The sequence below is a fragment of the Salvelinus sp. IW2-2015 genome, linkage group LG1 (genome assembly GCF_002910315.2).
Source record: "Salvelinus sp. IW2-2015 linkage group LG1, ASM291031v2, whole genome shotgun sequence".
In the NCBI taxonomy this organism is placed as follows: domain Eukaryota; kingdom Metazoa; phylum Chordata; class Actinopteri; order Salmoniformes; family Salmonidae; genus Salvelinus; species Salvelinus sp. IW2-2015.
The window spans coordinates 27831834-27859217 of NC_036838.1; the positions used below are offsets into that span (position 1 = coordinate 27831834).

General features: G+C 39.4%; 1 protein-coding gene across 3 annotated transcripts; it reads left to right on the forward strand.

Moving 5' to 3' along the window:
* Positions 1-162: 162 nt before the first annotated feature.
* Positions 163-27363, forward strand: LOC111963947 (sodium- and chloride-dependent GABA transporter 2-like). Of its 3 annotated transcripts, XM_023987565.2 has the most exons (15): positions 164-334; positions 11182-11390; positions 16124-16258; positions 17827-17967; positions 18338-18428; positions 18569-18701; positions 18815-18949; positions 19348-19451; positions 21015-21139; positions 21324-21436; positions 21612-21749; positions 22089-22191; positions 23903-24003; positions 25524-25694; positions 26369-26627. In XM_023987565.2, the coding sequence occupies exons 1-15, from the start codon at positions 264-266 to the stop codon at positions 26528-26530; spliced, it is 1932 nt and encodes a 643-aa protein (XP_023843333.1). In that variant the 5' UTR covers positions 164-263; the 3' UTR covers positions 26531-26627. The 3 variants fall into 3 exon arrangements, with proteins under 3 accessions (XP_023843323.1, XP_023843333.1, XP_023843339.1); XM_023987555.2 differs by lacking the exon at positions 23903-24003 and having other exon boundaries at positions 163-334; positions 26369-27363; XM_023987571.2 differs by lacking the exons at positions 164-334; positions 23903-24003 and having other exon boundaries at positions 11300-11390; positions 16189-16258; positions 26369-27363.
* The last annotated feature ends 21 nt before the right edge of the window (positions 27364-27384 follow it).

The window sequence follows — 27384 nt, forward strand, 5'->3', positions numbered from 1 at the left end:
GTGAAGGAGCCTAAATGGGTCTGTTTATAAGTAACTAACATCACCTCTATATCACAGTCTTACATAACGTTTTGTGTAGTGACACAGTTTAGCGATTTCTAACCTTTGGCCATAATCGTGAAATGGAGATAATTTATTAACATTTAGAATAAAGGAGCATCTTTCTCAGTGTTGTCTTTTCAGAGCGCTCTGCCATACAGTAGGTCCACATAGGCAATTATAGCACAACATTCAAATCATAAAAATACAAGAAAAACGTTGTGATGAATGAAGTTGAGAGGCATCCAGAGGAAATTCTTGAAGAATACTGCTCAGCTACAAAGCATGGAGAATGGTGAGCACTACAGTTTTCCTTAATTGCTTTGAGATAGATGTTTTGGTAACACTTTATATTACAGTGCCCTTATTACAGTGGAATTATTCCTGTAAGTCTAGTGCAACAGTATTGTAATTACTCATTGTTATATTGTACTTACACTGTATTGTAAAATGTAACAGATTTTCTTGACGTGACCCTCACCTGAAGGTCACTGGATGTGTGTACACTACTTTAACATAATTACTGTGTCATTAGCATGTTATTTCTTAATAAATGGCTGGTCATTTATGTGTTGTAAAATATAGTTTGGACACACCTACTCATTCAAGGGTTTTTCTTTATTTTTTACTATTTTCTACATTGTAGAATAATAGTGAAGACATCAAAACTATGAAATAGCACATATGGAATCACACTATGTGTAACGGGTTTCGTCCTCTTTGTCTGAGGAGGAGTAGCAAGGATCGGACCAATATGCAGCGTGGTAAGTGTCCATAATGAATATTTAATAAATCAAACTGAACACTGAACGAAATAACAAAAGTACAAACAAACAACCCGAAACAGTCCCGTATGGTGAAAACACTAACACAGGATACAGGAAACAACCACCCACAAAACACAAAGAAAAACAGGCTACCTAAATATGGCTCCCAATCAGAGACAACGACTGACACCTGCCTCTGATTGGGAACCATACTAGYCCAAACACAGAAATAGACAACCTAGACATAAAACATAGAATGCCCACCCACATCACACCCTGACCAAACAAAACATAGAAACATACAAAGCAATCTATGGTCAGGGCGTGACACTATGGGCCTTAAAGAGGCCTTGACAGAATGCTTTTATTTACATCTTATTTCATTGGCTGAAGTTTATTAAGATTAAATCCACAGTCATTAGACACCGTCCATCCAACTAGCAATTGTTGATCATGCTGATATGTTGAAATACTACATAAAGTACAGCATATTTTAAACTGTTGAAATCAGTGGACTTTGGTATGAGGTAATAAAAACATACATCTGTCAAACTAGATGTAACATTATCACTCTCCATTACATTTCAAAAGTTTTGCAAGTAATATACATTAGATGTATTATGCCCCCTTTTCCTATTCATTTAAGTGCTCAAGTTCTGTCACCCTCTATCCTCTATCCATTGTAAAGTCATAATGCAGAGAGTTTATTTGTTCACATTACACAAATCCATGTCCCTTCAGCATTCACATTCGGTGCGATAGGTAGCCTAGTGGTTAGAGCATTGGGCCAGTAACTGAAAGGTTTCTGGATCGAATCCCTGACCTAACAAGGTAAAAATCTGTCATTCTGAACAAGGCAGTTAACCCACTGTTCCCCGGTAGGCCGTCATTGTAAATAAGAATTTGTTCTTAACTGACTTGCGTAGCAGCGTAATAGTCAAAACTAACTGTCGCCAACTCTTAGCTATGATGTGGGCTTGCCCCAAGGGAAAGGGGGATACGTAGTCAGTTGTCCAACTGAATGTATTCAACTGAAATGTGTCTTCTGCATGTACCCCAACCCCTCTGAAGTGGGGAGCTGCCTTAATCAACATCCACGTCTTCAGCACCTGGGGAACAGGCGGTTAACGGACTTATTCAGGGAAGAACAACACATTTTTACCTTGTCAGCTCGGGAATTCAATCCAGCAATCTTCCGGTTACTGGCCCAACGCTCTAACCACTAGGCTACCTGCCACCATGCCGCCCAAGAGTCAATACTGTACATTCATGATTTGTCTTCTGTCTGTACTGGGTCTAAAGTTCAAACATATGCAGATGATACAGCGATATATGTGCATGCAAAGATCAAGCAACAAGCTGCACAAGAACTCACTATTGTAATGGTCCAGGTTACAAAGTGGCTCAGTGACTCATGTTTGCATCTCAAAAAACAGTCTGCATGTTCCTCACAAAGAGGGCAACTGATGCTACTGAGCCAGATGTCTATGTGTCAGGGGAGAAGCTCCAGGTGGTATCTGATTATAGTACATTTTAAGGCATCATACTTGATTCCAGCCTCTCTTTTAATAACTTCTTATGGCTGCACCTTGCGCTACCGGAATCGATATGACAGCAGCCAGTGAAAGTGCATGGCGCCAAATTCAAACAACAGAAATCTCATAATTAAAATTCCTCAAACAAACATGTGTCTATTATCATTTTAAAGGTAATCTTGTTGTTAATCCCACCGAATTGTCCGATTTCAAATATGCTTTTCAGCGAAAGCACTACAAACGATTATGTTAGGTCACCACAAAACCACAATAAGCACAGCCATTTTTCCAGCGAAAGATAGCTTTCACAAAAAGCAGAAATAGACATAAAATTAATCACTAACCTTTGATTATCTTCATCAGATGACACTCATAGGACTTCATGTTACACAATACATGCATATTTTGTTTGATAAAGTTCATATTTATAACAAAAAATCTGAGTTTACATCGGCGCGTTACATTCACTAGTTCCAAAAACATCAAGTGATTTTGCATAGCCACATGGTTTCAACAGAAATACTCATCATAAATGTAGATGATAATACAAGTTATACTGTCACACCCTGGCCTTTGTTATATATATTTTCTTGATTAGTTTAGTTAGGTCAGGGTGTGACATGGGGGATGTTTGTGTGTTTTGTCTAGTTTAGGGTGTGTGTATTGTTTAGGGGGTTTTGTAGTATGTATGGGGTTGTGTTCAGTGTAGGTGTTTAGAAAAGTCTATGGTTGCCTGATTTGGTTCTCAATCAGAGACAGCTGGTTATTGTTGTCTCTGATTGGGAGCCATATTTAAGGCAGCCATAGGCTTTAGGTGTTTGTGGGTAATTGTCTATGTGTAGTGTTTGTGTCAGCACTATTTGTATTTATAGCTTCACGGTCGTCAGTTTTGTTATTTTGTTAGTTTGTGATTAGTGTTCGTTTCGTGTTTTCTCTCTTCAAAGAATAAAAGAAGATGTATTATTCACACGCTGCGCCTTGGTCCAATCTCTCACCGCAAGACGATCGTGACATATACACATGGTATTATAGATATACCTCTCCTTAATGCAACCGCTGTGTCAGATTTCAAAAAAACTTTATGGAAAAAGCAAATCATGCAATAATCTGAGACGGAGCTCAGAACAATAGCCAAATTAGCCGCCATGTTGGGGTCAACAGAAACCAGAAAATACATGATAAACGTTTCCTTACCTTTGATGAACTTCATCAGAATGCAGTCCTAGGAATCCCAGGTCCACAATAAATGCTTGATTTGTTCGATAATGTCCGTTATTTATGTCCAATTAGCTACTTTGGTTAGCGCGTTAGCGGTAAACAATTCCAAAGTCACAAAGCGCATCCACTATAACGTGACGAAATGTCCAAATGTTCCGTAACAGTCAGTAGAAACATGTCAAACGATGTACTGAATCAATCTTTAGAATGTTGTTAACATACATCTTGAATAACGTTCCAACCGGAGAATTAGATTGACTTCAGAAGAGCGGTGGAACGGATGTCCTCCTCATGTGAAGGCGCATGTTCAATGCGTGGTCACCTCATGGCAGTGATTACTAATTCCTGTCTCCTTCGGCCCCCCTTCACATTAGAGTCATCAGACAAAGTTCTATTGACTGTTGACATCTAGTGGAAGCCGTAGGAAGTGAAAACTCATCAATATCTCTCTGTGATTTCAATGAGAGCTTGGTTGAAAATCTGCCACCTCAGAAACAATTCAAACAGGAAGTGGAACTTCTCAGGTTTTTGCCTGCCATATGAGTTATGTTATACTCACAGACATAATTCAAATAGTTTTAGAAACTTCAGAGTGTTTTCTATCCAATATGAATAATAATATGCATATATTAGCAACTGGGACTGAGGAGCAGGCAGTTTACTATGGGCACCTCTGTGCACCTTTCATCCAAGCTACTCAACACTGCCCCTGCAGCCATAAGAAGATAACCTGCCCAGGGACTGCGGTTGAAAATGATCCTGCTGGCTAAAACTGACACTTTTACTGAAATGTTGATTCATGTGCACTGTTCCTGTAAAAAATAAACTCAAAACTGCAATCCACTTTAATGACCGGACATTGTTCCACGTAATGGAAACAGATTATAATGTTAGAATACATTAACTTCCTGCTCAAATTCACTGGGGTTACCTAAACTATAAAACCCAGCAAGAGTAATCCGAAATCACAGAAAGTTTCCGATTCAACTATTCAGACCTCCACTGCAAATGACCCACTGCATCCCTTATAGCCCAGCGAGCACGACTAACTCTTCTATTCTTACCAGTAGGAAAACAATATAACCCATTCTCAAACCACGTTCTGCGCTTACCTCTATCGTAAGGTTAAAAACAAACTTGACAATTATCTCTTCTCTTTCGGCTTCCTACTTATGAAAAGTACATGACTTTAAAAGTAACATGTAATGCGCCAAATTTATAAAATACATCAGTCAGTCCATAAAAAAAAAAATGAACTAAGTTATTTAAATACGATTCCATTCTCATTTGTTATTCCAGCAGACCATTTAGGCAACAGACAACGTATTACATCGAAATCGCCTCGCTATCTATGTTGAATAAATTAGCCTTTCAATTTTTTGTCAATATCATAGACCAGTGCTATTGAAATGACAAATAAATCCTACAAATAACCCAATTACAATGGTTTGTAGTCTTAACATCTGGCACATAATAACGACACAATTCCCAGAAAATAGTCTTAATTAATGGTCAAAGTGTTTCTCTGTAGAGATTCTCACATGCGCAAAAGGAATGGATTTGCAGTCAATGAGTTAAATCGACATTCATTGACTAGGAAACAGATCTTGCACTTTTCAATAAAATCAGATTATGTTTTCTCATGCAACATATTTCAATTACTTTACTACATCACATTAATCCCGCAATGATAATTAGTTTTATGGATAGCCTAGGCTTTGTTTGACGTTACAAATGACGTCGAGATTCCATCTTAATTCGCTCTAACTTTATGGAAAAAGGTTTATTCAATAACTCCTCTCATACTAGGAAGAAAAAAAATGAATTTTCAGGCCTTAAGGGGAGTTTTATTTAAAATGTAATCAAATGTAACACTCCAATCAGTTTCTGAGACTATTGCCCAGACTTTGTAGACAGTTTAATAATGCTTAAACCTCATCTTTATCAAATAATCCATTAAAGGGATCAACTCAAAACCTCATCTTTATCAAATGATCCATTAAAGGGACCAACTCAAAACCTACGTATGGTTTGTTTAAGTTGCCTTTCATTATATTCCCAGTATTACTTCATCAAAGCTCCAGTAATTGATTATACACACATACAATTCATCATATTTTCATATCGTCAGAGAATCCATATAAAGCGTAAGAATTTCTTAGGTACTCACATCAACCATTCCATTTGCGTTTTCAAGGACTCTCCACAGCTACGAAGCAGCTCTCCAAACATACTCCCAACTTTTGTTTCCCGGCCAATGGCCGGCCTGTCATGGAATCCTCAACGGTTTTCTAACCCCCCAGAAACCACGGCAAAGTCTAGCCTCCCAGAAACAATAGACTTGCTGCTAACATCCCGCTCTCAATGCCACCCAGAGATATTCTATGATGGGCAGTGGTGGACAGAACCCCAAAATAACATTATATCAACTCTTATTACCAAATTTCAATCATCTTATTATGCAAATGTCTAAATCTTATTTACACACTCACACAACTCTCATATCACATTCACACAATGCTATTCCCAAACATGCCTAATCAATTAGAGTTTAACCTGCAGGAATATTTTCTAATTTCTATCTCATGGTTAGTTACTATGATAATGCAACTCATACATTTAAATCTTTCAATACTTCTAAAATGGGGTACAGGTTTAAAACAATTACAGGTGCACCTTACTTTCTTATTCTATATCATAAATGGTCTTACCTAGTTCGCACAGATTCTAGTTTTCATCCAGGTCACAGATTCCGGATGTTTTAACATTAAATGGCCAAAACTAGTTCACACAGATACTAGATGTTTAACGCTAAATGACCAAACCCAGGGCATACCTGGTTAGCAAATTAAAAATAATTGGAATTCACCACTTCTGAGGGTCACTTGGACGGTCACACAGACACTTTTCAGAATGAGGTCCTTCTTCCAATAGGGCTTCACCAGGTACCGTGCTTCACACAGAATCCACAGTCACCCTGGCCCCTCACTCCTACAGACCCCACCAATCCCCTCTGTGATCAATTCAGTGTCAGGACGGCTCTAGGTTGCCCGCAACTGACCAATGTTAGGTGTCTTTGAGTCGACTAACTCTCAGATCATCCTCCACTGACTCGGCCCTGTTTACGCCTCCAAGGTGCCCCCCTCATACAGGAATACACACTCAGAGCTTTTCTTAAAAACTCAACTCTGCATGTTTCACTCACCTCTTTCTTTTTTTAAACTAAGTTCGGGACGTGGTATCCACTCGGCTCGCTGTCTCTCAGATCAAAGGTGGGTCAATCTGCTTCGTTCCCGAAGTGTGGTCTCCCTGAGATCCCAAGTTTGAGGGATCCCTCGTGCACCATTTACCCAGGTCGTCAGGAGTGGTCACCAAGTGAAGATTCACATACCATCCTCATTGCCAAATGTGGTGGTTAATTTATTTACTATCAAATGAGAACAAAAACTAATCACACAAGTCAGAGTTATACTTAAACTAAATCTTTATTCACGTATTAATAAGGGAGCAAATCAATACAACACACAAAGTGAATCAATTGAGTGATCTACGATAATGATAGCTAGTCGACGAATCACCCTCAGATGATTCGTTGAGAGCCCTGAGACAAAGCTACAAAGGTGTAACCTCTTTGGGGGGGGGGTAGTATTTATATGTCCGGATGAAAAGCGTGCCCAAAGTAAACTGCCTGCTACTCAGGCCCAGAAGCTAGGATATGCATATTATTAGTAGATTTGGATAGAAAACACTCTGAAGTTTCTAAAACTGAATAATGTCTGTGAGTATAACAGAACTGATTTGGCAGGCGAAACCCCGAGCACAATCCATCCAGGGGAAAAAAATGTTGAGCTCAATCTGTTTTCCATTAATTTTCTTTGGCAATCCCTTTTAATAGAAATATGCTTGCAGTTCCTATGGCTTCCACTAGATGTCAACAGTCTTTAGAAATTGGTTGATGTTTTTCCTTTGAGAAATGAAGAAGTAGCCCTTTCCTTTCTGAGAGTCAAGCCAAGTGTACTTTTTTGTTTGGGGCGGGTGACCTGGAACTTGCTCCACTTACATTTTATCCTCAATTGAACACAGTATATTCCGTCTTAAATTGTATTGATTATTTACGTTTTAAAATACCTAAAGTTCGATTAGGAAAGTTGTTTGAAATGTTTGGACAACGTTTACAGGTAACTTATTAGATACTTTGTAGGCATGTTGAGCGAGTTGGAACCAGTGTTTTTCTGAATCAAACATGCCAAATAAATTGACATTTTGGGGATATAAAGAAACAATTTATCGAGTAAAAGGACCATTTGTGATGTTTATGGGACATTTTGGAGTGCCAACAGAAGAAGATCTTCAAAGGTAAGGCATGAATTATATCGTTATTTCTGACTTTTGTGTAGCACCTGCCTGGTTGAAATCTGATTTTCATGTGTTGGTATGCTGGGTGCTGTCCTCAGATAATCGCATGGTCTGATTTTGCTGTAAAGCCTTTTTGAAATCTGACACTGCGGCTGGAATAACAAGAAGTTAACCTTTACAGCCCCGGCGTTCCGCTAGCGGAACTCCTCCCACATTCCACTGAAAAGGCAGAGCGCGAAATTCAAAAACATTTTATTTGAAATATTTTACTTGCACACATTAACAAGTCCAATACAGCAAATGAAAGATACACATCTTGTGAATCCAGTCAACATGTCCGATTTTAAAAATGTTTTACAGCGAAAACACCACATATATTTATGTTAGCTCACCACCAAATACAAAAAAGGACAGACATTTTTCACAGCACAGGTAGCATGCACGAAACCAACCAAACTAACCAAGAACCAACCAAACTAACCAAGAAACAACGTCATCAGATGACAGTCCTATAACATGTTACACAATAAATCTATGTTTTGTTCGAAAAATGTGCATATTTGAGGTATAAATCAGTTTTACATTGCTGCTACCATCACAGCTACCGTCAGAAATAGCACCGAYGCAGCCAGAGTAATTATAGAGACCAACATGAAATACCTAAATACTCATCATAAAACATTTCTGAAAAATCGATGGTGTACAGCAAATTAAAGACAAACATCTTGTGAATCCAGCCAATATTTCCGATTTTTTAAGTGTTTTACAGCGAAAACACAATATAGCATTATATTAGCTTACTACAATAGCCTACCACACAACCGCATTCATTCATCAAGGCACGTTAGCGATAGCTATAGGCACGTTAGCGTTAGCGAATAAACCAGCAAAATATATTAATTTTCATAAACCTTCCTCAGATGACAGTCCTATAACATCAGGTTATACATACACTTATGTTTTGTTCGAAAATGTGCATATTTAGAGCTGAAATCAGTGGTTATCCATTATGCTAACATAGCATKTTTTTCCCAGAATGTGCGGATATTTCTATTAGACTCTCACCTATTCTGACCAAATAGCTATTCATAAACATTACAAAAAAATACATGTTGTATAGGAAATGATAGATACACTAGTTCTTAATGCAATCGCAGTGTTAGAATTCTAAAAATATCTTCATTACYACATAAGGCTTATGTTATAGCGAGAGAGTGGCCAAAACCTGGGCGCAAAACTACTAGTACACAGTTCGACAGATATATGAAATAGCATCACAAAATGGGTCCTACTTTTGGTGATCTTCCATCAGAATGTTGTACAAGGGGTCCTTTGTCCAGAACCATCGTTGTTTGGATTTCGAACGTCCTTTTTCCCTCTTGAATTAGCAAGCACACTGGCCGAGTGGCGCGAAGCTCTCCAACGTCAACAAACACAGACAAAGCAACACGCCTAACGTCCCGAAAAATTTTCAATAATCTAATAAAACTATATTGAAAAAACATACTTTACGATGATATTGTCACATTTATCAAATAAAATCAAAGCCGGAGATAGTAGTCGCCTATAACGACAGCTTTTCAGAAGGCAATTCCAGGTCCATCTTCGCGCTTTCCAGAAAACAGGAAATGGCGGACACGTCATTCCAAGAGGATTTATTCCACCTCAGACCAAGATAATCACTTCATTTCTTCTCTCACTTCCTCTTGACATCTAGGGGAAGGTGTATGACGTGCATGTATACTCATACGTATCATAACCATTTATAGGCAGGCCCTTGAACAGAGCATCATTTTCAGACTTTCCACTTCCTGGTCAGAAAGTGTGCTGCCAAATGAGTTCTGTTTTACTCACAGACAAAATTCAAACGGTTTTAGAAACTAGAGAGTGTTTTCTATCCAATAGTAATAATAATATGCATATTGTACGAGCAAGAATTGAGTACGAGGCCGTTTAAATTGGGCACGATTTTCCCCCAAAGTGTAAATAGCGCCCTCTATCATCAACAGGTTAAGTTAGTTAGTTTAAACCGATGTATAACACTTGTATGTTTTATGAATTCTTATTATGAGTATTTCTGTTTTTGAATTTGGCGCGCTGCAATTTCACTGGGTGTTGTCAAATCAATCCCACTAAAGGGATTGGCGCGCGAAGGGTTCCATAAGAAGTTTTAATAGCCAAGATACACCCCCTTCAGTCTATATGACAAACAACAGATGTATGGAATGGGTCACAAGGTAAACATTTGTATGAAAAATACTTAGAATTCACAGCAGACAGTATCTGCTGTAAAAACTGTTCTCATTGTGTATAAACCCGGGTCTGGCCCCGAGCCATCTCTCCCTGGTACCTTATAGAACAGAAACATTAACTAATGCTCTGGAATGGGTATCACCCAAAGACATTGTGAATCTCCTGTCAGTGTTAAATCTCCCAGAGGCCCACTTTCAGTTCCCACACACACAATAGAGTTAAAACAACCCTCTATTATGTTGCATAAAACAACCATTTGTTGCAATTACAGTATTATAACATGATCCTGCAATTTTGCTCCCACACAGTTCATATGTAGCTGGTCATGTGTATTGTAGCTGGTCATATGTAGCTGTTCATACGTAGCTGGTCATATGTAGCTGGTCATATGTAGCTGGTCATATGTACTGTAACTGGTCATATGTAGCTGTTCATATGTAGCTGGACATATGTAGCTGGTCATATGTAGCTGGTCATATGTTGCTGGTCATATGTAACTGTTCATATGTAGCTGGTCATATGTAGCTGGTCAAATGTAACTGTTCATATGTAACTGTTTATATGTAGCTGGTCATATGTACTGTAGCTGTTCATATATAGTTGGTCATGTGTAGCAGGTCATATGTAGCTCATCATATGTAACTGTTTATATGTAGCTGGTCATATGTACTGTAGCTGGTCATATGTAGCAGGTCATATGTAGCTGGTCATATGTAGCAGGTCATATGTAGCTGGTCATATGTAACTGTTTATATGTAGCTGGTCATATGTACTGTAGCTGGTCATATGTAGCTGTTCATATGTAGCTGGTCATATGTAGCTGGTCATATGTAACTGTTCATATGTAGCTGGTCATATGGAGCTGGTCATATGTAGGTATGCCTATGTAGCAGTTCATATGTAGCTGGTCATATGTAGCTGTTAACTGTGTGTCCTTATACTGTCTTCATAACACACAGACTATGTTAGATAAACGTGTGTTCACCGCATAAAACCAACTTTGTCTTTCTCAGTGTTATGGAGAAGCATAATGATCCCAATTTGAGGTTCAATAAGCTTTCCCAGCAGGAGATGGGTCTGGTCCAGCCTGTCCCTGTSCCAAGCACCCAGACCAGGGGACAGTGGTCCAGCAAGCTGGAGTTCCTCCTGGCTGTGGCCGGACAGATCGTAGGCTTGGGGAATGTATGGAGGTTCCCATATCTGTGCTACAAAAATGGAGGAGGTGAGTCTCACATCACATCTTTACATGYTCATACAATTAYYCTCACATTAAATMTATGGCAAGGTGAGCCTTTGTCWTTTACATTATCAATGCAAAAGAGCTAGTCACTTCATTTAACTTCATTMTGGTGGAGACAGTACAGAGTTGTTCTTTTCATATCTTAGGKTAATATTGAAATCACACAATTACAAGACGGTAATGGAATAATCATTAAGAMATGTGTAATCATGGCCTGATATAAACATATCGGTGGTTGCTATAATATTATAGGGATATTTACACACTAGGGCTAGATGTTATCTGGCGGGCACAATCATAYAAACAACAGTGCATGRCTGGGTGCACAAAAGGAACCAAAACCTTCTAGGTGCTTCCAGAATCTCTATACTGATATGCACATCACTACTGTACAACGTTTTATTACGCTCTGATAGAAATATGCTATGAAGAACAAACATGCCTCTCTGACATGTAGAATTAGGAATCACAATGACTCTATTCATGGCCTTTCTATCTGCAATGTTCGATGATGTTAGGCTACTGAACGTGTCCCAGATACCCCACGATAATATCCCTAACATTTCAGGTGGTAGCTAAGTCCGTCAGCCACACAAACACATACTTGCTGTCACGCCCTGGCCATAGAGAGGCTTTTATTCTCTATTTTGGTTAGGCCAGGGTGTGACTAGGGTGGGCATTCTAGTTTCTTTATTTCTATGTTTTCTATTTCTTTGTGTTTGGCCGGGTGTGGTTCTCAATCAGAGGCAGCTGTCTATCGTTGTCTCTGATTGGGAATCATACTTAGGCAGCCTTTTTTCCTTTTGGGATTGTGGGTAGTTATCTTTGTTAGTGGCACTATAGCCCTGTAAGCTTCACGGTTGTTTCTTCGTTTCTTGTTTTGTTGGCGACATTTACTAAAATAAAAGAAACTGTACGCTCACCACGCTGCACTTTGGTCCACTTCTTTCGACGGCCGTGACACTTGCGTTCTTGTGGTTAAACTCAAATATACTAATTGATTTGTTTTTGTTTTTTGATAATAAAAAAAAAAAGTATAATCTTTATGAATTATATCATAAATAGGACTGGTGGAGTTATGTCACACATGCAGCTAACACAGACATGTGGAAATGTCTGATCTACCTAAGATTACAACCAAGTAATTGCAGCATTACCTCAAAAATGGAAGAGGCAAATGGAAAGGGGATAAAGTAAGGAACTTGTCTGTCGGCCCTGCATTAAAGACCAAAATTGGTTAAAGAAAATTGTGATAAATAAAAATATATACCAGTTTCATTTAAGGACCAAAACATTGACAGCTGTGCCATAAAAATTGCAAAATAGTTGGGAAGAGATTTCTGATGTACCGATTCCATGGCACATGGTTTATGAATTGACACGCAAAACGACACCGTTTAAATGAATTTGCTAAATTCTTGCAACCAATAGAATGTTATATATATGGGGGATAGTCATTAGATCATTTATTTTGGTACCATCCATATGTAGCTGAAGAATTGCAACATTTACCTAGAGCTAATACTGCAGATAGCAAATACTAGGTGATTTGAAAAGTCACAGTCAATCGATCAATAAAATAATAATTATTTTAGCAAAAAAAATGATCTTTAATTTCTCATCTGTAGAAACTATGAGAATAGAAAGGTTCAGTACTTTTGTGAAGCATCACAGTACAGTTGAAAAATATATGGCAAATAGAAATCCAATGTGGATGGTGTTAAGAGATAGATGGGAGGGGTTGAATGGAGCTGAAGGGTGTAAATAATAACAACAAGATAACAAATGTAAAACATATGCGGTCTGTAAAATGTATGTAGGTTCAGAAGTTTTGTGAAATAGCACAGTTATAAATATATGGCAAATATAAACATCAGAAATAGAGGAAGGCCAGGACAAAAAAATAAAAAATATATAACTATTGTAAATTAGATTGTGTCTGTAAAATGTATATAGAATGTATAAACTGGAAGTAGAAGCCTAAGTTTTATTGTTTATTAGTTTACTCAAATTGGGGGAGGGGTGGTAGGGTTTGCGGGGAATAATATATATATATATATATATTGATTTTTTTTATACATGTATTTTTTTTCACTTTTATTTAACAAGGTAGGCCAGTTGAGAACAAGTTCTAATTTATAACTGCGACCTGGCCAAGAGAAAGCAAAGCGGTGCGACACAAACAACAACACAGAATCACACATGGAATATACAAGTGTACAGTCAATAACAGAATAGAAAAGATATGTCTATATACAGTGTGTGCAAATGGCGTGAGGATGTAAGGCAATAAATTGGCCATAGTAGCAAAGTAATTACAATTTAGCAAATTAACACTGGAGTGATAGATGTGCAGATGATGATGTGCAAGTAGAAATACTGGTGTGCAAAAGAGCAGAAAAGTAAATTTAAAAAACAATATGGGGATGAAGTAGGCATATTGGATGGGCTATTTACAGCTGCAGCGATCGGTTAGCTGCTCAGATAGCTGATGTTTAAAATTAGTGAGGGAAATATAAGTCTCCAACTTCAGCGATTTTTGCAATTCGATCCAGTCATTGGCAGCAGTGAACTGGAAGGAAAGGCGGCCAATTGGGATTGGAAATGATGCAGACAATTACATTAATGGAAGTGACAATCTATCCACAATATTTAAGCTGGTCCACCCCCTAAAAATATATATATAAATAAGAAATACTTGCATTCTCTTCTCTGGATGGTATAAATGCACTCAAACTTGAAGTGGGGGAGGGGGATTTGAGGTGATTCAGATGGCTTCGTGAAGTGAAACATTAAGTTATGGTCTTGGGCCATATGTTTAATTGTGTTTTTATTTTTATTTTTATTTATTTTTTATTTTTTATTTCACCTTTATTTGACCAGTTCTCATTTGCAACTGCGACCTGGCCAAGATAAAGCATAGCAATTCGACACATACAACAACACAGAGTTACACATGGAATAAACAAAACATACAGTCAATAATACAGCAGAGAAAAAAATAAAAACAAAAAAGTATATATACAGTGAGTGCAAATGAGGTAAGATAAGGGAGGTAAAGGCAATATATAGGCCATGGTGGCGAAGTAATTACAATATAGCAATTAAATACTGGAATGGTAGATGTGCAGAAGATGAATGTGCAAGTAGAGATACTGGGGTGCAAAGGAGCAAGATAAATAAATAAATACAGTATGGGGATGAGGTAGATAGATGGGATGTTTACAGATGGGCTATGTACACGGTGCAGTGACCTGTGAGCTGCGCTGACAGCTGGTGCCTAAGTTAGTGAGGGAAATATGAGTCTCCAGCTTCAGTGATTTTTGCAGTTTGTTCCAGTCATTGGCAGCAGAGAACTGGAAGGAAAGGCGACCAAAGGAGGAATTGGCTTTGGGGGTGACCAGTGAGATATACCTGCTGGAGCGCCTGCTACGAGTGGGTGCTGCTATGGTGACCAGTGAGCTGAGATAAGGCGGAGCTTTACCTAGCAGAGACTTGTAGATAACCTGTAGCCAGTGGGTTTGGCGACGAGAATGAAGCGAGGGCCAGCCAACGAGAGCATACAGGTTGCAGTGGTGGGTAGTGAATGGGGCTTTGGTGACAAAACGGATGGCACTATGATAGACTGCATCCAAATTGTTGAGTAGGTGTTGGAGGCTGTTTTATAGATGACATCGCTGAAGTCGAGCTGTAGGATGGTCAGATTTACGAGGGTATGTTTGGCAGCATGAGTGAAGTATGCTTTGTTGTGATATAGATACTAATTCTATAATTTAATTTTGGTTTGGAGCATGCTTAATGTGAGTCTGGAAGGAGAGTTTACAGTCTAACCAGACACCTAGGTATTTGTAGTTTTCCACGTATTCTAAGTCAGAGCCGTCCAGAGTAGTGATGCTGGACGGGCGGGCAGGTGCGTGTAGTGATCGATTGAATAGCATGCATTTAGTTGAACTTGCATTTAAGAGCAGTTGGAGGCCATGGAAGGAGAGTTGTAGGGCATTGAAGCTCATCTGGAGGTTAGTTAACACAGTGTCCAAAGAGGGGCCAGAAGTATACAGAATGGTGTCGTCTGAGTAGAGGTGGATCAGAGAATCACCAGCAGCAAGAGCGACATCATTGATGTATACAGAGAAGAGAGTCGGCCCGAGAATTGAACCCTGTGGCACTCCCATAGAGACTGCCAGAGGTCCGGACAATAGGCACTCTGATTTGACACACTGAACTCTATCTGAGAAGTAGTTGGTAAACCAGGCGAGGCAATCATTTGAAAAACCAAGGCTGTCGAGTCTGCCAATAAGAATGTGGTGATTGACAGAGTCGAAAGCCTTGGCCAGGTCGATGAATACGGCTGCACAGTAATGTCTCTTAGCGATGGCGGTTATGATGTCGTTTAAGACCTTGAGCGTGGCTGAGGTGCACCCATGACCAGCTCTGAAACCAGATTGCATAGCGGAGAAGGTACGGTGGGATTCGAAATGGTCGTTAATCTGTTTGTTAACTTGGCTTTCGAAGACGTTAGAAAGACAGGGTAGGATAGATATAGGTCTGTAGCAGTTTGGATCTAGAGTGTCACCTCTTTTGAAGAGGGGGCTGACCGCGGCAGCTTTCCAATCTTTGGGAATCTCAGACGATACGAAAGAGAGGTTGAGGTTGAACAGGCTAGTAATAGGGGTTGAAACAATTTCGGCAGTGGTTTAACTTGTGTTGTTCATAAGGGGTGTTCTTCATCCCTTATGTGCTCTTTCTGTTCACCTGTGGCATTCCACTCTTTCTCCTGGAGACCTCCCTGGGCCAGTACACCACGCAGGGCAGCATCACCTGCTGGAGGAAGATCTGCCCCCTGTTTGAAGGTAAATATCAGGGCTCATATTTATAAAGCGTCATTGAGTAAGACTGCTGATCTAGAATCAGGTCCCCTCTGTCCATATAAGCTTAGTCATTATGATCTAAAAGGCTAATCTGATCCTAGATCAGCCATCCTACTGGTATGCTATATGAATGCTTTATGAATGCGGCCACAGGGTCTTGTTGTACGTATTGCATCCATATTAGGAATTCAATTGTCAGTGTTTGTCTGACCATAGATAGCATTTACTTCCTAAAATGGTTGCCATCTTGGTGAAATAGACATGAAAGCCTGATAACTAGAAGGAAGAAAGGCTATAGCTGTAACGGCAGTCGTAATCCTCCTCCTCGGACGAGGAGAGGCGAGACGGATCGGACCAATACGCAGAGTGGCTAGTTTCCATAGTGATTTAATAATTAACAAAAACAATATGCGATACAAAATAACTACCGTGACAGTCCTGTGTGGCGGAACACTGACACAAGAACAATCACCCACAAACACACACGTGAACCCCGGCTGCCTAAGTATGATTCTCAATCAGGGACAACGATTGAAAGCTGCCTCTGATTGAGAATCATACCAGGCCGAACACAAAACCCCAACATAGAAAATAACACATAGACAACCCACCCCAACTCACGCCCTGACCAACTAAATAAAAAAATAAAAAAGGAAAAACAGGTCAGGAACGTGACAATAGCCTTCAGTAAAGAAAAGATAACAGTCAGAGGCACTGCAGACTTAACTTTGTCTTTGTTGTATTTGAACTCAGGAAAACTCCTAGCTGCAATATCCAAACTTGAGAAAGTAGCACTATAATCCAAAGCAATGTCAATATGATTTAAATTTGTATTCAGCACATAAACTCAAGGTTTCTGTCTGGAGCCTTTGTCAAGAATGTGCTGGTTGAGGGTGACATATAGGGCCAGACAATTAGCCATAATAGGTACAATATATGCACAGTACATGCAGGCTTTTCCTTCGGTAAATAATATTGCGCTATTGTATTTGTAAAAGTCAATCCACTATGATTTTAATCACATTGCTTCACCAGTTTGAAACAATATCAGGATACATTTTAGATTAATTGTTGGATGACTGGTCTGTTTCTGACCTGATATAACTTCAAATATGAAAAAGGGGTAAAAGTAACAAGACATTTCACTCAAGTTATTGGATGAAGCTTGGATTAAACATCAACAGATTTACTCAGGCTCACACTAATTCATGAGCTATTACATGATAGAGTAAGTGACAGTGCTTAAAGTGACATGACACGTGCATTCAGGACACTTGTCCTGTGTTCAAGCATTCACAAATGTCTGTCTTGTTGGAATGGCACTATAACTTATTAATCGGGGCTGGTGACTTTGAAAGGAGTCTAATCCACATCAAAAAGAAACACAGTTAAATATTTTTTATGGTTTTAGGTTGAGAATGTGATTGGATATAAACATATGTCACATATATTTCTTAGAAGAAGCCTTTTTTCCATTTACATCTCCATGTTTGTCTGTAAAATCTCCCCCTCCTCCTTCTCCTCCTCCTCCTCCTCGTCTTCCTCCTCAGGACTGGGTTATGGTAGTCAGGTGGTGGTTCTATATTCCAGCATCTATTACATCATCATTCTAGCCTGGGCCTTCTTCTACCTCTTCTCCTCATTCAGCTCTGAGCTCCCCTGGGCCAGTTGTAGAAACAGCTGGAACACAGGTATGTACTTCAGTATAGCCTGAGTGCCAGTCTGCTTGTGCTGTCATACCAACTGCTTGTCACTCATTGTCATAACAAACCTGTTTGGATTGACAAGGCCAGCAATGGAGTTGGCATTGCAAAGAACACAAACAGATCTGGGACCAGGTTAACTTCAGTGTGTAGACATGTTGACGTTGACATAACTTTGTCATGCCCAAATGATAGATACTGTAGTATCTTAAATGTTAGGACATTACTTCAAACTGAGATATTACGATTTTGACAAGTGAGTTGATTAATGTTTTATTTTTGTAAATGTCTCCTTATCCAGGAAAGATTCAGACAGTTCTGAGACATGCTTGTTATTGTCTAATTTCCTCCTAACCAGCAACCTGCATGGAGTTTGACAGAAGAGTAGTGGGACATCTAAATTGGACAGTAGCAGGAAACGCAACGTCGCCAGTGAGAGAGTTCTGGGAGTGAGTATACAAAATCATTCCAATTTATCAACTCCTTATTAAGTCCTTACAGATGGAAAATATGGCTATTTGCCTTAGGAGGCGCAGAGAGAATGGTGAAAAGCAAGTGGTGGGATTGTAACTCAAAATATTATTTTCAGGAGAAGAGTTTTGAATCTCACAGACAGTCCAAACAATTTAGGCAGTGTTCGCTGGGAGCTGGCTCTGTGTCTTCTACTGTCATGGATTCTCTGTTACTTCTGTGTCTGGAAAGGAGTGAAGTCTACTGGGAAGGTGAGGTGGGATCTCTGCCATTCAACCTGATGACACCATGAATACTGTAGAGTTGTTAGGATGAGCCATAGACTGAGTGAATGTAACGCTGGTCTGGTCCCCCCTCCCTTCAGGTGGTCTACTTCACTGCCACCTTCCCCTATCTGATGCTGGTGGTGTTGCTGGTCCGTGGACTCACACTGCCGGGGGCAATAGATGGTATCAAGTTCTACCTCTACCCAGACCCAGCCCGCCTCACGGACCCACAGGTAGGAACACACTTCACTGTATAATTTGTGTTCAGGTGTAACAAAAACTATCAGTACATACTGTAGTGATTCGTGGGGGATAAATGGTAACGTCTCTGCCGGTGTTTGAACCCTGGTCAAAATGACCGAGGGCAGCAACCATTACCACTGACACAATAAACATAACTCCCTTGGTGCAACAGTTTGTGGTTTTAAGAGCATCAGATTCGTTACAATATCAATACCTAATAAAAAAAATAACTCTGAATTTCAAAGCAAATGCATTTCCTGTTGACTTATTATTGCAAGGTCAAAATAGGTACCATTTGAATTCACCTCTAACACCCTGGGATGAGACTAGTATATCATAATTGTGAAACTATGAAGACTATTGTGTCTCTCTCTGGTGTGTCTCACAGGTGTGGATGGATGCTGGAACACAAATCTTCTTTTCCTATGCTATCTGCCTCGGCTGTCTGACTGCTCTTGGCAGCTACAACAAATATGACAACAACTGTTACAAGTGAGTGGAAGAATGAATTACACAAACAGTGGAGGAATGGAATGTATGATGGGCCTATGGAGAACCTACCTCAGAACAGTAACATACAATAAATGGACTTTGGGACAATATGGTTCGTCAGTCAAAATGGGGGTAATGACGATAAATGGAATATGAAAATGAGTGTCGCTTTTGTTATGTTATTAAAAGTTAAATTACGACGTTATAAAGGAAACATTGTAACTTGAAGAGTTTTCATAATATGTACATGATGTTTACATACTGTACGTTATGTGGAAAATCTCCAGATGAAATAGAATGTTTTTGTAAAGGTGAAATGTGAAGTTAGTTGTCTAAATTGGATCTGAGTAAAATCCAGACCTTGCCTCGTAACTATCGACGCCCAGAGAACTTGCCATAAGACGGAAACGCCCCATTCTGACCCGGGGATATTAAACATGTGAGTTAAGAATTTACATAGCAGACTAGGTGACCAGGGTCATGGTCTTAGGTACAGTAGTCGCAAATGCAAAACGCAACACGAGGTCGAAGAAGACAAAGGAACCTCTTAATCTATGCTACAGATGAGTAGCTGTGTCTAAGAGGGTGAATTCAAGCAGGACCACCCGGTTACCACTCTCCAAGGAATCTTGTGTCTACACTGCTTTCATTCCCACGCTGGAACCACCTATACGCTAATTAGCCATCCTCAGAAGACCCCTTTTCAGAACAAGTGCGAGGAAACAGACCACTAAGACAAAGGACACTTACATCGTGTGGACAATCAGAGACTTACACCCGGTAACATCAGAGGAGAAGGAAGAACTCGGTCCACGAGGAGCTACCCCACCGGAGACCTTCGACACGTAATTACATAATTATATTCTGACCCATAAGAGCGGCAATTCGGGGCAAGGTTAGGGCTAAACTTAGCATAGTTTACAAATGTTCCCAAAAGTGCCTTTTTCTTGTGCATTCTCTCTTTTTAAATCCCCATTTTGTGTAACACGTGCCATACTGTGTTGACCTGCTAGGGACCTGTTTCATTGTACTAAGTTCTAATCAATAGCCTAGACTGTGTGTTTGTGTATCTTATATTATCTTTTAGCTTGTTAGTAAATAAATAATCAACTCAATTGGTGTGGTACAGACTTATTTAGTGGGACTCGGGTTTGTGCAGATTCACAGATTATGCGATATTCAGGACGAGACTGTAGAGGAAATTAATGAATTAGCGACTGTTGTAAAATCAATATACTGACAATCTTTGAGTTAATTTGGGAAATGGAACCTCAATAAAACCAAACTTTCCCATGGTGCCCAGTTGCTGAGTTAATAATTAAGTTAAGTTAATTATTCGATGAACAGCAGTCATCAAATTAATCAAAACAACATCACGACACTAGATAAAATGTGCTGGCAGAACGTTTTCTCTTGCCTGCAAAAACGTCCCCTGTGCACATAATTCTTTGGAGGTTGGGTTGTAGAAATGGTAGGGTATCTGGAAAGTTTGATGATCTCCATATTGTAGGTCATTTGGATGCCTTCGTGTTGTGACTAACAGGGAAGTGAATCTCTTTTTAGGGACTGTGTGTACCTGTGCCTTTTGAACAGTGGAACCAGCTTTGTGGCCGGTTTTGCGATCTTCTCTGTTCTGGGCTTCATGGCTTATGAACAAGGGACAGACATCTCAACGGTGGCCGAATCAGGTAAGTGTTGCAGCAGTGAGATATTAATGAATAAAAAATGTAACAAATGCACAAACAAACAAACTAACATACCCTTTTAAGTTGTGCTTTGTTACAAGACAGGTTTCTTAGCATTTCAAGGATCTAACTATTCCCTCTGCCTCTGAGAGTTCAGTAATGAGTTTACCTGTGTTGCTGCATACAGGTCCTGGCCTGGCATTCATCGCCTACCCTCGTGCCGTGGCCATGATGCCATTACCCCAGCTTTGGGCCATCTTATTCTTCATCATGATAATCCTACTGGGGTTAGACAGTGAGGTGTGTTAGAGTGGCCCTGAAGGTCTACGGAATATTTCCTTAGTGAAGGATAATTACATAACCTACAATAGATGCTACAATCATCACTAAACGAATGGATGTGAAATTGTGAAGGAGTAGCTAGTATTTCAAAGAACAGAGTTTCCACTGACCTTCCCCATCATCTCTCCTTCAGTTTGTAGGTCTGGAGGCTTTGGTGACAGCCATCTCAGACATGAATCCCCCCTTCTTCCTGGTTGGCCATCGGCGTAAAATCCTCCTCCTCATCATCAGTGTGGGTAGCTTCTTCATCGGCCTGGTCATGGTCACAGAGGTGAGAGGTCATTTGAAGTCATCGTTCTATAAGGATATAGGATATAAAATCTAGAATTTCAAGGCCATCGTTATTAGATCAATCATGACAGTAACGAGATATATGATCAATAATCTACCTCCCAAGTGATCTGTTTCAACATATCCCTGTGTTTCAACATACCTCCTCGTTCCGCATAATTGTTGGTTGATTCCACTTGTTCCGTAAGCGATTTCGGTGCTGGACACACCTACGATCATTGTCTGAGTGTTTTGTAGACTCTGGAGGTAGATTATAGTCTTATTGTTGTGCTCAGTAAGACCTTATACTTTCTTTCTCTTTCTACCCCTCTATTTGCAGGGAGGCCTGTATATCTTCCAGCTGTTTGATTACTATGCCTGCAGTGGGATGACTCTGCTTCTCTTCGCTATACTACAGTCAGTGTGTATCAGCTGGGTTTATGGTGAGTTAGCCCGGCCTACTCCCAGTGCCYTTTCTAGGTATAAGCAGCCGCTTAGGGCCCGCAACCACTTTTGTTCGATGCCAGTCGGGGTCTCAACTTACTGTTAGTTAAGATAGTAGAATACACAATGTGACATTTTGAAATGTGGTAGTGCATCCGCAGTTTTCCTCTTGTTATGTCAGTCACTGACAGTCACGCAATTAGCCCATGTCAGCTACCATGTTATAGTTTGCTAGGTAAGTTAGTTTATCCAGCTATCTAAAACTTGTATTATATTACAAACATTTATGAAGGCATTTTCATGTAAGTTATTAAATGTTACCACTATCATTGTAGGTGTTCTGAAAAGATAATAGTAAAATATGGTCAGTGCTATCATACCTTAAACCCTGACCTTAACCATTTTAAATGTCAACTTCAATTGAGTCGGAACCTGATAACAAGGAGCTGTAAAAGACCCTGCATGGCCCCATTCCATCAATCCCAGATAATCAATCACAGAAACCCTAATTGCAGGTCAGCTTTCTGTTCAAGGTGTTTTTGGCATTATCCAAGTTGTTCCTCTGGCAGACATTGCCACTTTGGACATTGATGTGAAACGACACCTCGTTACTTTGGGATTATAAGGTTCTGACATGTTGGTCAAAAATGAGTTATTCACATAGAGTTGCTCTTTAGGTGGTCCTTTACGTGTGAGATAAGTCAGATTTTTGATAAAGTACATTTACAATGAAAAAAATGAAAAATCGGAAAGTTCTATCTATGCAAACACCTTTTAACTTGGTGCTATAAGGTTCTACATGCAATCAAATCACACAATGCTGGGTTGTCAATAACAAATAATTGTACATAAGTAAGGGAATATACTTGAAAACAGGAGGACATCACAAAACAGTTCTGAGATCTGGTACTTAAAAATACTCATTATCTTAAAACTATACATTTTGCAGGTAGAACCTTATAGTCCTGAGTCCTTGATGATTCACATCACAGGTTCTGGTTGTAACATGTACGCTGGGAGTCGGGAAGCAAGTTCAGGGAGTGAATTTAATAACTAAATGAACATAGAACAAAACAAGAAAGACGGGTAGCGTACAGACATGAACACTGGAACAGAAACAGTAACACCTAAGGAAGGAACCAAAGGGAGTGACAGATATAGGGAAGGTAATCAGGAAGGTGATGAAGTGCATGTGAGTCTGATGAGGTGCTGGTGCGCGTAACGATGGTGACAGGTGTGCATAATAATGAGCGGACTTGGTGACCTAGAGAGTCGGAGAGAGAGTACACGTGACACTGGTCCTCTTTTTATATTTTTCGATTTTTCGAAACAAATAAATACAGGTACCTTAGACCAGTGTTTCCTAAACTCGGTCCTGGGGCCCACCTCTGGGTGCATGTTTTGTTTTTTGCCATAACACTACACAACTGAATCAAATAATAATAGCTTGATGATGAGTTGGTTATTTGAATCAGCTGTTGGGGGCCCAGGACCGAGTTTGGGAAACCCTGGTTAGAGCTGTTGTACAGGTTTCCTAATCTGCAATTGTTTGAACCTGTCTGTCACTTGGTGGTTTGAGAATGTTATCTGGGTATTTGACAGACCAACTGGGTATCAGACAGACCAACTGGGTATTTGACAGACCAACTGACCAAACTCTTTTATTGACTGCTGTTATTTTGAGTCCCTGTTGATATGTTTACTCCACAGGTGCAGACCGTCTGTACGATAATATAGAAGACATGATCGGTTATCGACCATTACCCATCATTAAGTACTGTTTGAAGTATGTCACTCCAGTCATCTGCACTGTAAGTTTTATTTATTTACACCCCACCCTCAACAGCYAATTWAYTTGTTATTTTTCCAATTYTAMTTATAGTAAACATGACGTTYAWGTCCCAGTAATACAAGTGATTTACAGAAAACCAGAAGTTAAGATGACAATACAGAGAAATATAAATCAAATGGACGCCTATGTGTAACCTATGTAAAGTAGATAATCCTAACTTTATGTTCATTATAAATGCTTCTATAAAAACAAAGAGAGTCGCACACTCTATGTATAAACTTACTGTAAATTATTGGGTTCGACACCAACGTTTCGACATCATTGTTCCTTCTTCAGGGTAATGTTATGAATGATTGAACCAGGTTATGTAGACAAAACAGTGCAATTAGTGCAACTAATGACAATAGTGAGGGGTGTGTAATAAGTATTAGGTTGATTAGAATGAATTAAGTGAAACTATTAGGAGACAATAGTTTACAGCATATTGAATATATTAGGCTTTTGTTACCATTAGCACTAGCATAGGACTAACATTAACATACATTACTGCTTAATTTCATTTCAAATATACAGTAGCACTCAAAAGTTGGAACACATCTACTCATTCAAGGGTTTTTCTTTCTTTTTACTATTTTCTACATTGTAGAAAAATAGTGAAGATATCACAACTATGAAATAACACATATGGAATCATGTAGTAACCAAAAAAAGTGTTAACTAATAAAAATATATTTTTGATCTTAGGTTCTTCAAAGTAGCCACCCTTTGCCTTGATGACAGCTTTGCACACTCTAGGATTTCTCTCAACCAGCTTCATGAGGAATGCTTATACAAGCATTCCTCATTCCCCCTACCTTGTCACAACACAACTGATTGGCTTAAATGCATTAATTCCACATATTAACTTTTAACAAGGCACACCTGTTAATTGAAATGCATTCCAGGTGACTACCTCATGAAGCTGGTTGAGAGAATACCGAGAGTGTGCAAAGCTGTCATCAAGGCAAAGGGTGAATAATTTGAAGAACCTCAAATATAAAATATATTTTGTTTTGTTTAACACTTTTTTGGATACTACATGATATATTCCATATATGTTATTTCATGGTTTTGATGTTTTCACTATTATTCTACAATGAAGACAATAGTAAAAATAAAGAAAAAACCTTGAATGATTAGGTTTGTCCAAACTTTTGACTAGTAATGTATATTTAATTGTTTCCAATTTCATAAAATGTTTGTTACATGTAATCTTTTGTTTCAACTATAATGCATGATAAGCATCATCAACAGAGGGAACATATTAGGTGTGCGCCAGCTCATGCTTTATATTAGACCATTATAAATGCTTCACCAGAAGCCTGACCTAAATGTACTGGAGAAACAATAACCTTGTTCTTAACCTTATCTTGTTCATCTCTGTCTTCACTCAACCCTCACTGTTGCCCTATAATGTTATAATTAGTACAATGCTATCGGAAAATACATTGTGTTCTTTAATGTTTATTATACAACCTCCATCCATATCTTTTGTTCTAGGCTACATTTGTCTTCTCCTTGATAAAGTTTACTCCGCTGAAGTTCAACAACACCTTTCAGTATCCTTGGTGGGGTTCCGCCGTTGGCTGGTGGTTCACTCTCTCCTCCACCCTCATGGTTCCTCTATGGATGGTGTACATCGTGAGCGTCACTCCTGGTACACTGCGACAGGTAAATAGGGACATAATTTATTATGTTTCTATAGAGTTTCACATTGCTTGACTTGGGCAGGAGCTCTCCGGAGCTGAGTACCGGCAACTAAAATGTTTAACAGCTTGAGCTCCTGTTCCTCTTTTACAATATTAGCTCAAAAGTATTGTGGAGCTCATGCACCTAAATGTAAACAGTACCGACACCAAACATGAGTACCGGCAACTGTCTCAGCCCAAGTCAAGCACTGGAGTTTCAAAACAGAAAAGTATCTCAAAGTGGTCCATAAGCAACAAAAAAATCAAGCATTATATCATAGGTAGCCTAGCTATATCTAGTTACGTAGGTCGACGATAGAGGCTAAGTCTTTGAGGACATCCTCCAAAGATAGAGCAATGGTCATGAGAGGCCATGGTTAATTTCTCACTATCAATTCCAAAACTTCAGATCTTTTAAAAGGTGGCAGGTACCACTTGTGTTGTTATCGCTAGCTATGTATCTATTTATACAATGACCAGAACCATAACCCAAACCCTGTTTACTCCCCAATACACACTGATGATGTTGTTTCTTCTACCAACTAAGAAAATAAGAAAAACAATCAACGTTCTGCAAACATCACCAGTTATTGTATGTCTCATTTCTTTGGTGGTCTGTCTTTGAAATGCTTCTCTGTCCTCTCTCTTATTCCTCAGAGACTGTCCATCCTCACCACGCCATCAGAGGATCTCCCCATGACCAAGGCCCAGAAGAATTCCCTCCTGGCCAAGCAGTCAGAGCAGGACAGACCCCTGGGGGACATGGAGATACCAGCCTGGGGCCACAACCTCCTAGACAGAGACACTGGCCCCCTGTAGAGACACTGACCCCCTCTCTCAGCCACCATCCCTATAGGACTAGAGATAAGCAGGTCCAGCCAGTCACTCAAGGTCCTGACATAAACAATACAAATACTTCCCGTTGTGTAACAGAGGCTTATGTGACCCTTTGCTTGGTCTGAGTGGCTTAGAAAAGTATAGTACAGAACATAATCCACCCCATGCCTTTTTCTTGGGAGGGCGATGTGGGCAAGTGTTTCCAAAACACACACTATTTCCTGTATGTAGCGCTGATGAGACGTAGAAGCACTGGTTCTGGGAAGTCTTGGTGTGAAAAAATAGATTTTGTTCATTCATTCTGTTTGGCCCAGAAAACCCTACCTAGAATTATTAGAATTACCGGTCAATCTTGCTGTCTCATGTCAGAATGCAGAGAAAGCATCTGAAGTGAGATATTGCGTAAGGTCCGGCAAAATGAACCAGGTCATGGCAGAGTAACCAGGTCATGGCAGACTTGGGTCTTTGCAGAGTAATGGATGAATAGATCAAACACCTTTCACACAACATGGTGGAAACAAAAACATGACATTCGTACTATTGGTCCCAGTTTGTTAACTGAGTCTGTATAAACAAGTGAACAAACTATTTTTTTTAAAGATACATTTTATCTTTTATTTGGGTGGGTTTAATATTCCGACATACAGTAATTTTTCTACTACTATGTAATTTCTTAAGACTTTGTGAAATATGACATTTGTGAAAATATATCGATGGTAAATTATAAGGGATTGTGTAGATGCATATATAGTAGAAACACTCTAAAATACTGTGATAGGATTTGATGCCAATATCAATAAAATCACCAAACCTTGTGCCATGATTTATATGTCATT